The 16,355-nt window shown below is 41.7% G+C and overlaps 1 protein-coding gene across 5 annotated transcripts in view; it reads right to left on the minus strand.

Moving 5' to 3' along the window:
• The window catches only part of fgfr3 (fibroblast growth factor receptor 3), a 68,829-nt gene extending 61,085 nt beyond the window's left edge, over positions 1 to 7,744 (minus strand). For 2 of the 5 annotated variants that reach the window (XM_085392378.1, XM_085392376.1), the window contains exons 1-2: positions 7,276 to 7,742; positions 2,772 to 2,997 (exon numbers count right to left, since the gene is read on the minus strand). In XM_085392378.1, the coding sequence (XP_085248504.1) occupies positions 2,772 to 2,919 (148 nt within the window). In that variant the 5' untranslated portion in view covers positions 2,920 to 2,997; positions 7,276 to 7,742. Of the gene's footprint in view, positions 1 to 2,771; positions 2,998 to 7,275 lie in introns of all 5 variants that reach the window. The other 3 variants (XM_085392377.1, XM_085392379.1, XM_085392380.1) reach the window with 3 other exon arrangements.
• Positions 7,745 to 16,355: the final 8,611 nt, after the last annotated feature.

Below are 16,355 nucleotides of genomic sequence, written 5' to 3' on the forward strand. Positions count from 1 at the left end.
CCCTCGAATGCAGAGTAGTCCTCTTAGCCAAAGTAAGGGTGTGTCTGATATTCCCTTGTTGGTATTTCTGCATCTTCATAGTAATGTTGGTCTGGGATCAACATTCAAACTGACCAATCACATTGTTGTAATGGAAAAAACGGGAAAACTGTTTTTTTTTTAATATTAAAGTCTATTCTTGAACCAATGATAAGCATTTTAAGTGTATTCTTTATTAATTTACACAACACAATAAACATGTTGTCAAGTTAGCTTGATAACTGTCGGTGTGCTAGTGTTTGTTTTAGCATTAGCATTAGCCAATTTCTTGGCTAATGCTAACTCAATGCTCAGATAATGTCATTGATCACTTTTAAGATGATGTGTGAACAAAACCAACCTGTATTTACTACTATTTCTGCTATGACTGAAAGAAAAACAGCTAACAACACTTCCATGACAACCCCCCCCCCCCAAACATTAATTTGTGCCAGATATTCAAGTGAAACAAGTCTCAGAAATAATATCCAGATCACAACAGGACTTCCAAGTGTCACGAAGGCTGTAAAGAAAGTACCCACTTAACATCAGACGTTGGTGTATTCGCTGTTTCTACACCGATCAGTCAAGGGTTTTCTTTCTTTAGCCCAAAAATATCAACTGAAAATGTTTATATTCGATCTGATTTGGCCCAAGATGTGTTTGTTTTGGACCTGCAAATAGGGCCTGTAAATGTCCCCCCCCCCCCCCCCCGGAAGAAATAACACAAACTTTAGCAGACATAACAACTTTAAGATTTGGTTGAAAAGCCAAATGTGACAAAAAAAGAGTCTTTCCAGCTCTCTGAAAGGACATTTTAAGAAAAAGATGCTGCTTTACATGCAAACCCACTGTGCAATTTGAATCAAAAAATGACATTTAGATCAACCTCATGTGCCTACACCCTCATCAGAAACACAATATCATAAAATGACCTAAAGGAGTATCGCCACAACCCACTTTGTTTGCTTGTTGAGCTAATCAGCCACTCTAAAACACCATGTCTATTATCTTAGGGGTGTGGTCATAAGGTGCTATGACAATCCAGACGACTGAATGAATAAGGTTGCCATGCAACGCACCATTGAAAAGGAATTAAATTTACATGTAGATGTAAATAAATGGGCAAATACATCTAACCTTCATGTAGCTGTCCTACATTCAAAAAAAAATTGTACCCAAAAATGCTGGGAGCTTAACAGCGAAAGCTCAGAGCTGTTTAGACGTCTAGCAAAACCCATTTCGTTCCAGCAAGTTTTGACTGGGTGGGTAATTATGAAGGTGAACAAAGAGTCTCGCGTTTTCAGTTTGATTCTAAGGTAAAAAGCTTTCCATTGCACCAGGAAGCGTCCTTGGCAGAAGCACTGCTGCACGTGTTATCACCACAGCTATCCACTTGACATCAGATGAATCATCACACCCCAACATTAGGAACTTGAAACAATATCCTCCTCAGAGCCGTGGGCTCCGCGTGCATTTGGCTGCAGGTACATGAAGATCACAGCCTGAACACCCGCCACCCAGAGGGGGGTAAAAAAAAAAAACACAGACACACACTCAGCTTTTTGGATGATCCCACACATGAGAGACTGTGATGGCTTCCAGCAGGGAAGGCAATCAGGCAGACAGAATCACACATTGTCTTTCCTTACATTATGCGTTTTACACGAGAGAGGGCGGGGGACAAGTCTCTTTTTAAGTCGCTGGATGCAGAGGATAATGTGGCTATTTAGCTGTTATCTCTCAAAGCTGTGTTCATTATCACTGATCAGCAGATTAAGTCCCACAAACACAAGACTCCACTTTAGTGACTTAAGTCCAAGTCTTGAATCTCAAAGTCTGCATCTCTGCTCTGACCTCAGTTATTTGGGCGACAGCCAAAACAAACTGTACACACAAAAGCAGCAGTTAGAAAAGCTGTAATACCACGATCTTTTACACTCATGCACAAAGTGTCTCAGCTTGCGTAAGACAGCTGGGCCCTCTCCAGCAGGCGCCCGGGCTCCTCGTCTTTCTTAATGCGCTGTACCGTGTAAAGAGTGTCAAAGACTCATTTTAAATAACCCTCACATAAAAAGGAAAAAAAAGGGAGGGGAGAGAAAGAAGTGTTGGCTAACACCTACGAATAAAGATTACTCTGTGTTGTTGTTTTTTTTTTTAATAGCAATATGGAGAGATTAAAGCAAACGCAGTCAAAGTTTATTTTGGATTGATCTTTGGGTATTTCTCTGCCTCGAGAACAAAGAGGGAAAATCTCACTAAGCTCAGCGAACCGAGAAGAGGCCAATTAAATCCTCCTCGGACAAAAAACGTCATAAAAATTTTTTGTTGAAAAAGAGAAAGGACTCCATTCGCATAAACAGTAAATGGGACTTTTAAATACCATTATTTGAAGTGATGAACACAGAAAAATTAATGTCTTTCAAAGAACATGGAAAAGAAAGCAATGAACAAGAGTGCACAAGAAGCACTGTTTAATGACCTTTTCTACCCTTTCAATGTAAAGCCAACATGTGGATTATTCAAATCACGATTAAAAAAAGGAGCTGGAACCACTCAGAGTTTGGTATTTTTAGCTAATAATATAAATCACAACGCATTAAAGGGCATCTTTGCTCAAATTGTTCTCTAAAATTATGTTGCAATAAGTTTGAGGCACAAAATTCAAAATGAGTTTTCTCAGCGTCTTAAGCAGACTTAGGACAATTAATAATGTGGCATCAGCAGTGTGGGGTTGGATGTCTGTCTCCTACCTGTGGGCTGAGCAGTGGGCAGCCCGGCTGGAACGACGGTGAGAGGAAGGAGGAGAGAAAGCCAGAGTGAGCACCACAGAGCAGTCATTCCTCTGGGCGAAGAGGTCAGACGCAGAGCAGCGAGGCCCGACTCCAACTTAGACAACATCCTCCGTTCGCATACTGTCCAGCAGAAGGGCGGCCGCAGATGCCGCAAGAATCTGTCCGACAGCTCCCCACCACGGACCTGAAACAAGCAGCAGAATCTGTCAAAGAGAAGCCAGGATGTCCATTGAGACTATAAACACAGAAATCAACACAGTCTGAAACTTAAAAAAAACCAACATCAAATGGCTGTACATTGAACGCAGTGCAACAAAGCGCCTTGGGGTCTGTGCATATGCTAACGTGTTTTGACCTGAGAGTCCACACAGATTTTAAAGATTAGACGGGAAATCCCTCTTCAAAGTTTTTTCTTAGAAACTTTCTCTGAGCACCTGGTTCTTAGGATGGGAAAACAGAAATTCCAACACACGAACAGCTCAAAGTGAAAACTTCAGTACCCTACCGTGAGTTCAGATCACAAGCTCAACAATCAATCAGTTAACTTGCTCATTGTTACAGAGCTAAACAGCCTGACGCTCTTTTCCCGGGGACTCTTCTCGACAAAGTCACCCTCCATTATCAGACTGCAGCATGGTGGCTACAGAAAGGGATAGCAGAGTGTTCAGCCCCTAAGTTTTCCCGAGAAAGGAAAAGTTGGAATGCCCAGTGAGATGTGAGTGAAATGCCCAGAAAAGTAAAAGAAAAATCTTCCCACACGAGCACACGTAAACACACATGGTACCACTATTAACCTAAACGTCAGAGGGTCTGTGAATCTTCTGAATACCTTTGGTTGTGGGACGTCTACCTTAACACACACACTCCTACGGAGACGTTTATTGAATACACATGCTAACATTACAGAACGAGCTTCACTTGCACACACTGAGGTGTATTGCACACAGACACACAGTCAAAAGAAAGGTTGTGTTGTCTTAAGTCTTAACAGTACTGTTTTCTTTCCCTTGCAGGACCTGTGACCCACTCCTCGCTTAGCACAAGTGCGAGGACGCATTTGCACGTTATCGAGCTTCAGTAAAGAAAAACACAGACTGGGGACACTTCACAAGACACACGTGGATAAATAAAGCAGCACACACACACACGGTGTCCTAATTTAAACAGTGCCACCGCACCTTTTACCCGTCAACATACTTCAGCCTTTAATGTTCTCCTTATGAACTCCCAGGAGTCCTTCTATTCCCGTCTCAGCCCATCCTCACCTTCTTACAACACGAGACGCCTACATGCTGCTGAGGTTTGTTTATATAGCACAATAAGGCCTTCGCTCTCAGGCCGTGGAGGTTGCTGATTACAGGCCTCTCTAAATCTAAACTTTTGTTTTCTCTGGCAGGCACAGAAACACACACACACACACACACACAGAAATAAATATATACATACATATATATATAAAATAGTAGCTTTTTACAAGGCAGTACACTTGGAGAGCTGACAGGGCTTCAGAGTTGGTTCATATCAACCCGTAGATCTGTTTAGACAAGTAGCATGACAGCCTCTCAAACCATGTGAGAAAAAGATCTAATACAATAGCAGCATTGACTTATCTGGTGTCAGGTAGGGGTTTAGACTAGGCCAGAGTCCACGGCGAGTGTTTGAATCTGAAGAGCAGCAAAGTGCTGCAGTGTAATTGATGCATTTGGGTGAAATAAATGACAGCCATGTGCAAGAGCAGTAATTAATGTGCGCCCCTTATTACACACAACTACCTGATATCCTCACTGAAAATGAAACCCTCATATACAGCACAACCAGCTAAAAACACTTTGATATCACTTAACAACCTCAAATAGCTGAGTAGAAGAAGAACATGAGGTAATATGGATCCCAAAGACCGAGAGAGGAGTTCAAAGCCTCAAATTTTCATGCTAATATTTTCTTAAAGCATGGCAGGGAAACACAACTACGGCAATGAATAAGGCATGAGCATTAATCATGCAGGACTATCTTCACATTGTAATAGCTCAGGGGCGGAAAAACGCTTCAACCCGGGTTCAAATCCCTGCCATCCCTCTATCCTCAGTGAGGAGCGACGTGAGGAAGTCACATGCTAGTCACACCTCCATGGAGTGTCAGCAATCTTTAATAATTAAGTCGGATAATCAGCGGCTGGGGCCGGATCAGCTTTGTGTTCTTGGTGGGGAAAAAAGGGAGATTAGAGGGTTTTTTTTGGAGAGTGGAGCCAAGTGGAGGTTAGATGGGTAATAAAGAGACACACAAGTGGGTCATCTTCCTTTGCAGCACGCCTTTCTCCACTCCAGCTTTTTTCTTTTGCAATGCAATGCATGTCTCACACCCACCATCTCCCTTCTGCCTGTCCCTTCACGACTTCTTGCCTGCCTTCATAGCTGAGCCACCCTCTCTTCAGAGAGCTCGCTCGAACGAGTCCTCAGGTGAGAAGAGATATTGATCAGCTGAGAGGCAGAGGAGAGCTCGGCACTTCAGAGCTGTCAGAGGTTCAGGGGTGACTCCGGGCTCAGCTCACCTCGGGCTGACACTCAGACGGGCGGCGTCTCGTCTGAGACTCAGCCTGCACATGGAAAAAGATCCGAACGCCAGGGCTTTGTCCTCTGTGTTAAAGCAGAAGATACAGATGGACAGCGAAGTCCCTTTTGAAATTATAAAGACTACATGAAGTGCTGCTAGCAGACACTGGGGGACATTAAAATGTTATAAATCGTACTAAGGTTGGTATAAACTCAGCTTTTACTACCTCAGACATGTGAGAATCCTAATTACAGGGGAACAGAAAGACTAGAAGTCCTTACATATATAGGCACAAATTTTATATCAGAGGTATAGTGTAAAGCTCAGATAAGGTCACATAAGTTTGTTTTCTTTAAATAATAAATGAGTGTTTGTGCATGAAAGTAATGATCCTTTTTCTCTGTCAAATTAGACAAGCTGAAGCAGATTAATGAACCCTTCTCTTTATGAACGAGAAGGAAAACGTAAAGGCACTAAACCAGGAGCAGAGCGATGGTCTCGGGCCAATTTCACTAATGAAAAGAGGCAATCAGAGTCTCATTTGGAACCGAAAGTGTCTGAGGCTCGCCTCTGATTGAAAAAGCTGCACACTGGCACGCATTATTTCTCGGGTCAATAGATACAATTAATTTGGAGCATTAGCACAACTATTATCGGCCGCACGCTTGTTTATGACAGCATTTTTTTTTCTTCTTTTTTTTTAATAAGCTAAAGCAACAGAGCCCAAATCTCATTTTCAGCGTCTCTCTCGCAGGACGCAATAATCTAATAATTTTCTTCGGGTTGGGAGTTGACATGGTGGGAGTCAAAGCCGAGCTGAGTGGCCAAAAAGGAGAAGAAGGAGAAGAAAAAAATCACCATCTGAATCCCATTGATGCGCATGTGTTTGAAGAGGGGATGAGTGATCTGCTGCTGAGGGGAGAGAACCGCACAGTTCATTCAATGAGAGGGAGAGGAGGGGGGACAATCCGCCGCTTTCTAACTTCAGAGATGATCAGAGGATTTGGGGGAGTGCGGCTCTGTGAAAGAGATGTGCAATTCATATTTCAGCGCCAAACCTGAGAAGACGTCACTACTGCGGTGAGGAGAAACGGCGTGCCCATCCTAACGAGCACGGGGATGGCTGGATTTTATTTATTTATTTATTTAAAAAAAAAACAAAACAAGATAAAATCAGGATAGGTTCGATTCATTCTGAATGAAGAGCGAGCTCACCTCAAACGAAATCTGGCAGGTATCACCACAAACCACCCTTTGTGTAAGGATAAGCGTGCGTGATTTCATTTGGCCTCTTTCTTTCTAAAACACTCAGTTTCACAGTTTCCCTCATTCGTGGATTTTTCTGTAAATACTGAAAAACTGGAAAGGATGAAGGGAATGACTTTGGATGTGGAGAGAACGCTTTAGCGCAAATTACTTTTTTCCCCTCACTGAAAAATCAACCAAACTCAATCAACTGCTGGAAAAAGCATACACGTTTCCCAACCCAAATATGTTTTACAGTATTTTTTCCACTCGTTTTTTTCTTACAGCGTGCGTAATTTCAGCAACACACACACACACACCTCCACAAGCTACAACAGAAGCCGCTTTGCGCTCCTGCTCCGAACCCGTGGCAATAGATTTGCGCACTGACTGTTGATTCCTCCAGAGTCTGCTGACACTGGCCAAGATGCGCCAATTGCGCACAAACAGGGACCTCCACGCCACCTGTGCTGTGGCACAGCCGCGGGGCTGCTTCACGACTCACGCAGTGTACACAGTGCTCAAAGCTCTAACCTGTCCTCATCTACAAGGAAGTGAAGCTGTGAGACTTATGTGTCTGAGTCTGCGCAACCTGCTTGTAAATAATAATAATAATAATAATAATAATAATAATAATAATAATAATAATAATAATAATAATATTTACCCACAGTATCCCGTTTTGACAGAAAAGATCAGCCTTCAGAGTTTAGATGGCACCAAGCTTTCCTTTGGTGAAATAGCCTCTAGTCTCCGGTAAACTTCACAAAAACCCACAAAACTACTTTTAAATCCTCACGTTCCAGCGCTTGGAGAGCAGTTTAGCGACAGCGGAAAAAAAGAGTCACAAATCCCCCCCTCACGACTTGAAGGCGAGTGTCTTCGCCAACTTCTCTCCACTAAATCCCGTCCTCCGCCGCGCGCTGCTGTCCGCGTTGTCCAAAGTGTCCAGTCCTCCAAAGTCCTTTCATCCTGTCCTGCGAGGGGGCAGAGTGGACGAGGCGGACGGGGACGCGGGATGCGCGGTTCCTTTGCGTCTCCTCCGGCGCAGATGCCAGTTTCGGTGCGTTTCGTCGCTTCTGATCAACCAACGCAGAGTGGTGACTCTTCTCCTCTCGCTGTCTGTGAAGTAGGAGTTGCAAGGTGCTGCCGTCAACCGTGCACCGCTGGGAAACACGAGGAGTTCCAGGTTTACTTTCAAAATAAAATCCTTGGCTCGGATCCGATGACGCATGCTTTGCTCCGAGGCACTCGTTCAATTATGAAAATGCAGGAAAGGTAAGGGGAAAAAAACACTCGCCAGCCTATGAGCCATCTACAAAGGAACTCTGTAATGCAGCAATGGTTATATCGTATCGTTTCATGCATTTTAGTACTTGTGTGTACTTAAATAAGAGTCTTTATTATGTTTTTCTGTTTTTAATTGTATTTTTTGCTTAATTGCTCACATTCTGTCATCATTGTTAAGTTGTGAGTCAGTGTATTTGATGAAAATCTGAATGCATTCTTCAATAAATGAATATGTAAATTTAAATTTAAAATATGTTAAAATGATATACCAACAGAGCCATCTGAGGAAACAAATAAGTGAAGCACAGCTAGCTGTCGTTAGCAGCAAACTCAATTAAATCAGCCTGGCGGACTCAATTGAGTCATCAAAAAGAGTCCTATTCAATAAGGCGATTAGATATCAAGCTTTTATTTTGAAGGTGGAACCATCGCGTGTACGATTGTGTGACGCTCATCACTCCTCTTGAGTCCACGATGCCTCCCTCTGCCAGCCTGCGCGCCGCTGGGACAAACAGCAGCAGCGGGGGAAGGGCGATCAGATTTCGGCGCGCCGCCCCTCCGGGGTCCGCTAGAGGCAGCCAGTGATGGATGGTCCAAGCGCCTCCCATCTCTTTCTTTCAAACTTGAGAATCCTGAGCTGCTTTATGAGCCCCGAATTTTTAGTCTGACACTCAGCGTGGGTACAGAGGCACCAGTAGATGGCTCTGAGATGTAATGAAGACAAGCGTGCTGTATGGAAATGAATACAGTGTCCGCACATGGTGACTGACCGCAGACTTTTAGTTATCTATAAGAGTGAGGGGGATCTCAACCAGTTCCGTTCACTGAAAAAACTTACACCAGAAAACGTCTTTGGATCAGAAGTTTGTTGAATTTATATTGTGTCCATCTGAAGTCCTGGATATAACAAATATGAGAAAACCCCCACTGTAAAATATTTTTAACTTATTTATCTTTTTTTTTTTTTAAAAAAAAGGCGGGAAACTAAATAAAACACACTCTCCTAAAACACCCACCTTTGTGAGCTTCTGGTGTAGCCAATGTTCAAAAAGCTTCTAAGTAATACTGATGGCTGCCATCACTTCTTTTGCTCGTCTCCCTGACTGTTCTCTATGATTCTCAATATCAAAGAATGTTGCAGCCAGTGGTTTTCGGGGTGCATGGTGCATACAGCGTAGCTCTGCGTAAGCACCATTAAAGCTGAGGGATACATGCCAAAAGCAATGCATTTTCAGTAAGCTTTGCTGATCTTTGTCTTGCATCTGCTGATTCAAAATTTACCGCCTCTATTTTCCACTGTTAAACATTATTAAATATGTACTTTTCCCTTAAGTAGGTTTATTGCTGTCTAATAATTACAGCTTACTGTGGAAACTGTAAGTCATGCGATAATCTGTCAGAACTGTCATTCAAGATTGAGACCAGCCAATGCAAATGTTTGACCATTCAGACCCCAAAGTGTGCTGAGTGAAGAGCAAATTACCATTAACCACCCATTTAATCTGCCATATACTGCAGCCTTTGGCTAATTACCGCAGTCAGGACAGAGGCGATAGCACCCGACTCTGCGTCAAACAACACACCAATTACCGACATCTCTTAAACTGTGTTTTGAGAAGGCAACTTTATGACACCATAAAGCGCAGCAGACCTCTGCTAAGTGGCTGCGAGGAAGGTTGAGGAGTGTGCCGCTATTTGTTCAGCAGAGGTGGGCTCCTCGGCAGTGATTTGTGACAATATGTGTCAGACGTGCACGAACTGACATACGTGTGAGAGTGAATGAAGGTTTTTAGACATGGATCTAAATTACATACATGATATAGATGTTTGGATGCTTTAATATTTGCTCATTGGCTTTAATAGACAAAGAATTCTGCTTTATTTTGTATTTTTCTACATACGTCATGCATACAGGTGATACTGTACCCGTGCCCGACCTCATGGGAAAGTCAAATGGTGAAAGAACAAAGAGGTCCTCATTAATGTTGGTGAAGACGAAGAGCGCAGACTAATGATGAAGGCCAGTCCCGGTGACCCTTCGTACTACAGAGCTCTGTGAGAAACGCTGGTGGGAGGCAGGCAAGCTCGGGAACAAAAGCCAGTCGGTCGGGAGGAGAGGTCATACAGATGGTGAGAATGCTCAGTCAGACAGCTCAAGTACTGATGGGCAAACTGACCAAATGACCTCTTTGTGCACACACACACACACACACACACACACACACACACACACACACACACACACACACACACACACACACACACACACACACACACACACGTAAACAAAACTCCTCCCAGCTCCCCCACGACACTAACTTCTAATGAACTCACACAAACATATGTATTCACACACATAACACACCCCCTCCACCCAAACACACACACATACAGACACTTACACCCCACCCCCCACCCAACCCCTCGAGGGAATAGATCAGCAGGAGATGAAAGGTGAGGCCTTTTCATTTAAAATGGAGTTAAAAATTAAACAACAACAACAACGCTGAGTCCGTAGAGTTTAACTTGATTATCCGAAGCCTGGCATGCCCAGAAGAAACTGACAGCTTTAATAAATTCTGTGTTTTTCTCTTTTTTTTCTTTTTCACCCATTACATTATTCAGCTTATCACGGCACATATTTTCACTGATAACCCCGAGTAGCAGGCAGCCCTGATTGTTTTCTCTTTGGGCCTCGTCGCAGCACACTGCCTGTGTGGGCAACAGCCAATTGACTCGCACTGGTTTTGTCTGTAAGAGGTGCACAAAAGCAGCAGGGCTAATCATTAACACCGGAGTTTCGGGCCAGACAAAGATGCAGCACAATGGGAGGGAGTCGATCTCCGAGGTCACTTCGCACTCCACTTGGCAGTGCTTTCTTGGTCCTGCACATACGCTAGTGACCAACTGCTGTCGTCACACGCACCCGCTAACATACTGTATATCAGCGGCTCTCAACAAGGGGGTTGAGACCACTCCAGCGAGACACTATATGACTCACAGGGGCTGTGAGATGAATGATGGGAAACGAGAAAAAACAGTTTTATTCTGAGAGAAAACGTTCCCAGACACAAAGTATGTGAAACCAGAGACAAGCGCGCCCAAGCAGGCGCAATCCAAAAAGGTCAATTATCTGGAAGCGAGGTTATACAATAAAACAAACTGGCTCTTAATTTTATTTACATTTTATACACAGCCCCGACTGTTGGATATCTGTTTGACTTGTTGGAACTTGTAGCTTTCACTTCGGTTTTATCACTAGCTGCAAACCGTGCCAGAGTTTTTTGAGGCCATTTATGTGTATTGAAAACAGTGGTGCTATGCTGCTAACATGACAGCTTGTCATCAGGCTCTGTTTCCTCAGATCTCAGTGCAAACAGGACAGCTTGCAGCAAAATCACACGTCGGTGCATTTGCATAATTTACATTAGTTCAAGAAGTATGGGTGACTATTAATCCAGGCTAATAAAACAAACAGGCTTGCCAGGTTCATAATAAGCACAACCTATTTACTATGTACCATGATCAGTGCAACCAATAGGGCTTCACCTGCAACAATATAATACTAATACTATTTTTTAGATCACAAAATAATTTGGGGCATTGCTAGTATGGCGTTTTTCCCCCAGCATCTTTTAGAGCAAGCTTATTGGCAATCGAGTAGTTGTGCGACCAAACCCAAGAACACAGGGAAACAGTCGATGCGAGTGCATGCGTGCAGCGACTCCCTTGTAACCACAAATTGCGATGGGCGCCCACACCTCAAAGCGAAATGAGGCTGACAGGTTTGAGGCGCAGTGTGAGGTGAGCTGAACACTCTCCTGAGGCTCAGCGGGGTTCCAGCACACAGTTTTGTATTGTCTCTCCTCTGCTGGGCGTAATGGGAGCTTTTTAGAGAAAAGGTTATAGAGCACAGCCAGTCCACCTGTTTGGCACAGTCACTGCCATTACACCTCTCTAGAAGACCACTGAGCTGCAAGTCATTTTCGCTCTATGGGCTAGTGTTTTCGTCACTGTGAGAGTGGAGAGCTTGTTGGTGAAGTTGCAAAACAGACAGCTTGAGTCTGAGCCCCTGGACGTTTGTGCAGAGCAATGCATCTAAAGACCGAAAAGAGTAAATCACAACATAACTGTGCTCTCAATGTGGCATTGAGCCGCACAAGGACTCTGTGGTCTCTTTGACGAACTCCTCGATTGTCACTTTCTCTAAATAATATAAGAATATGGTTGACAATTAATAGTAGAATGCCTTGAGAAAAGTTTTCCCCCTTTCTAATTCCTTAGTCTTACATTTTTGTTGCATGTTTTAGAAAATTCCCCCCCAAAAATAGACAAATATGACCCAAGTAAATACAAAAGGCTGTTTTAAAAAAATATTTTATTTATTAAGGGAAAAACTATTATTCTAACGTAGCTGACCCCGTGTGAAAAAGTAATTACCCCGAAACCTAGTAGGTGGTTGTGCCGGTAAAGATCCCAGACCATCACACTACCACCACCATGTTTGACTGGTGGTATGATGTTCTTTTTTGAAGTGCTGTGGTTTTACGACAGATGTAACAGGACTCAAACCTGCTACTTTTGTCTTGTCAGTCCACAAAACATTTTCTTAAACGTCTTGAGGCCCATCAGGATGTTTTTTGGCAACAGTTAGACGAGGCTTTGTGCGCTTTGGTCCGCAGTGGTTTCAGCCCTGGTCTCTTTCTTATTGTCTCATGATGAACGCTGACCTTGACTGAGTGACGTCACACCTGCATTCCTGGGAACATTCACCGCCTTTTCTCCATTTGTAGATAAGGGCTGTCATCATGCCAAAGCCTTAGAAATGATTTTGAATGTCTTGAGTCAACAGGTCTGACAGTAATTAGGCCCGGGTGTGTCTAGTGAAATTGAACTCAGCTTTAAAAAAATATGGTTACTCACAGTTAATTTACGATTTAAAGGGAGGTGTAGGGTTGGATAATTTTTCCCCTTAGTAAATGAAATCCTCATTTAAAAGCTCCATTCTGTATTTACTCAGGTTATCTTTGTCTAATATTAAAACTTATTTGATGATTTGAAACGTTCAAGTGTGAAAAATATGCAAAAACTAGGAAATTGGGAAATTTGTGATGGCAACGCAGTATATGATACTTCAGAACTATGCTGGAAGTTGCAAATTTCAATTAAAAATGAAATCTCCTTTTTGATTATACTCATTGCCCCGTCAAGACAAACTTTGGACATACTGAGCTTCCGTTCCCCTGGGTGCCTATTGCACATTTGCAAACAGATCAGAGCAAACAGGCAATGTTTAAGTTATTGACAGCAGGAGGGCTAAAGATTGGGATGGGCATAAAATTCTTGTTTAGTCACTTGTGCAAAATGAGCAGCTGAGAAAGAAATTAAGTTGCCTTGTTAATGGCAAGTGAATGGCTTTAATGTGGTTGCTCGGTACTGCTGCATTTTGTAAACTTCCTCTGTGCAAAACCCAAAAACACAATTAAAAACACAATTTTACAGAGAAAAAGTAAAACAGTAAAGCATGCTGTACAGAATAATTGAGATAATCATAAATGGAATAGTCAAAATTAATATTTCTCCAGACATCTGCTTGATTTTGACCTTTCACTGTCCTGATTAAAAAGCAGAGAATTCACATTTTTCCACTTTGATTACTAAAAATTTACCCTACCCGACCTTTGGCCATTAAAATCTTTTTATTAATATATTTTTTATTGCTTATAACCTTTGCAGGAGTTTAACCTTTTCTGAACGAACCAATTTTAAACTTACACATTTATTGAAGTAAAATGTTTTTGGGCAGTAGCAATCCAGATTCCAAACCCACAGCACAGAAACAGGAAGATTCCGATATCAGATCATGTTCTTTTGAACGAGTTCTGCATTTGATATAACTGATTGTGATGTTGTTATAAATCATATTGCTGTTGTCTAGTTTCATTCCTTTTTGTAATTTTAGTAGAAATCATTTCCCCATTTTTACCCCCATTTTATACTCTATTTATAGTTTCCTTGGGAGAAATAATCTATAGGATCAATGTTCATTGTTATGCAGATGATATTCAACTATGTGTTCCCCTGAGTGTTAGTAATGGAGAGATGTTTTGTTATTTTATGACTTGATATAACCTGTGATCTTAGATTTAGATGTAATAATTAACTTTAAACCTTGTTCTGACATACAAATATCAAAGAAAGTTAAATCGTTTAAATAAATCTATACTAATCTATTATTTATTTATAATAAATTTATAATAAATCTATATTTAACCAAACTCTAAAAAATTATATTGATCTTGAATAATGTATTATTGTAGTTGATATTTTTTTAATCTTAAGTGAACCTTGAAAAAACATCATCTGTGCTTTTGTCTTGTCATGTCTGGATTATTGTAATTCCACTGGGGCTCAGCCAAAACTACGCCCTCAGTTCCAACTTGTTCCAAACTTCTCTACCAGACTTTTGACAAGCTAAATGAAACTTATCACTTTCATCTTTGCTATAGCACACTGACTACCTGTTGGCTACAGAATTAGTTTAAAGGTTTTTTTTCTTGGTTTTAATTACATCAAAGACATACTCATGCCTTATAAGCTGAGCTACTGTTGTGTTATTTAGGTAGAAAACAGCATTATAAAAGGGCATTTTTTCTGTAGAGTCCTGGAGATGCAGAATCTTTTAATACAACAAGCCATTTTTATGCTAGCTCTGTTGGTCGACTTTCCTTTGGGGAGCTACGAAGGAAGGAACTTGCTTGACCACAGTGTGACCATACTTGGCTTCAGGACCTTCAGGGTGGACAGTGACATTAATCGTAGCAGTAGGAAGAAATGTGGATGGGTTGCAATAGCTGTAATTAATAAGTTGCAAGCATGTTACTGTAAAGGAACATTTCTGTGGCACAGATATTCAACGGCTAGCTGTGAAATATGTTCGTATTACTTGCTGAGAGAATTTTCTTCCATCACTGCTGGTTGAAATTAACTTGAAGCATCACACTGTGTGGATTCCTCTATCAGCTGACTTGATGTCAGATTTATGGATGTTAAGAGCCAGATTTACTAATGGCATAGAAAAAGTACTATCATTACTTCATGGGAGTTCCTGTCTTACTTAGGAGAATATTTAAATCCTGTTTGTGTCATTCTGCTTGCTGCTCATTGCACCAATATTTAAAACCAGAGAGAAAGTCTTATTTCTTGTGCTTGATGTTAAAAACATTGCATCTTTTGTAAATAACCTGTAAAGCTAACCACACCTATGAACGCTGCTCGGAGATTTCACTCACATAGTATTTTGTCCCATTTAATAAATTTGGCCCTAAACAGGTCCTGACTATCCTCTGCACAAATATCAGATGGTGCAGAAACTGCACCACATTTCTCTAACGTCTGATTCATCTCTGTTGCCTCATCTCACAATACCCACATTAATTTTGTATTTTACTTATTAAGCTGCTTATTATTCAATATTTAGAAAAGAATATCTTTAAAGCACTTTTTTTTTAAATACAAGTTTTACAGTAGTGTGGAAACTCCTGCTGTCAGCACTACTCTCACTTCCCTCCCTCATCTATGCTTATGTCGAAAAACTAATGAACATTCAGTTTGTATCTGGCGGACTGTTTTCCTGTAGTTTAGTTTTAGATGGAATATATGAATACATCATTTATGAGGAACGCATCTCTTGGTTGAACTTTTAGCACACAGATTCTCAGTATAGATGTTTGCTACTTTTTGTAATCTGCATATTTTAATGGCCAAATTTATGATTTGTAATCTGAGTTTGATTATTTCCCTCTGCGTGACAGTGGAGCTTCCTGAGGCTGAGGGTGCGAGGTTGCAAATGTTCTTATGTGGATAAAAACAGCCCTCTGAGTGAATTAAAATAAGTTCCTTGATGACTGCTATTCAATGCTAGTTTGGCACAGAAGCACTGAGATACTAAATCTCTCTGTTATCCCAGTGTACAGTGGCCTGGTTGTTCCATGCCGGGTACTTGGCACACTCCGCGTGTCTCCATTTCCAAATTCGGCTTTACCTCCCTTCTGCTCTGATTACGAGCTGAGGTGTAAAACAGAGAGTCAACAGATCAAACAAAGCAAGCCCTCAGCTGTGTTTGTATTTCTACTCACCCCCCAAAACCTCTTAGAGTCAAAAAGCAGGTTGCTTAATTTCTACCTCTCATCCAAGAAAACTCAGAGAAAATCTGCTGTTTACAAGGAGCAAACAAAAAGAAATGCTACGCCACACATATTCATTTATATTTAAAGCAAACTCAAACAACAGAGAATGCTCTATGTGAGGCCAGAGTGTGACGCAGAGCATGAGTTTCTCACCGTGCTTGCATGGCAAAATATATATTTTGTAGATTTGTAGGAGTGAGAAAAGAAAGCAAAATCAGACAAATGAAAATAATTTCCAGGAAGGCATCTTTTTCTACATATTGATATG

The sequence above is a fragment of the Rhamphochromis longiceps genome, linkage group LG19, assembly GCF_057381845.1.
Source record: "Rhamphochromis longiceps isolate RC_006_pf linkage group LG19, R_longiceps_female_GT1.1, whole genome shotgun sequence".
Classification (NCBI taxonomy): Eukaryota; Metazoa; Chordata; class Actinopteri; order Cichliformes; family Cichlidae; genus Rhamphochromis; species Rhamphochromis longiceps.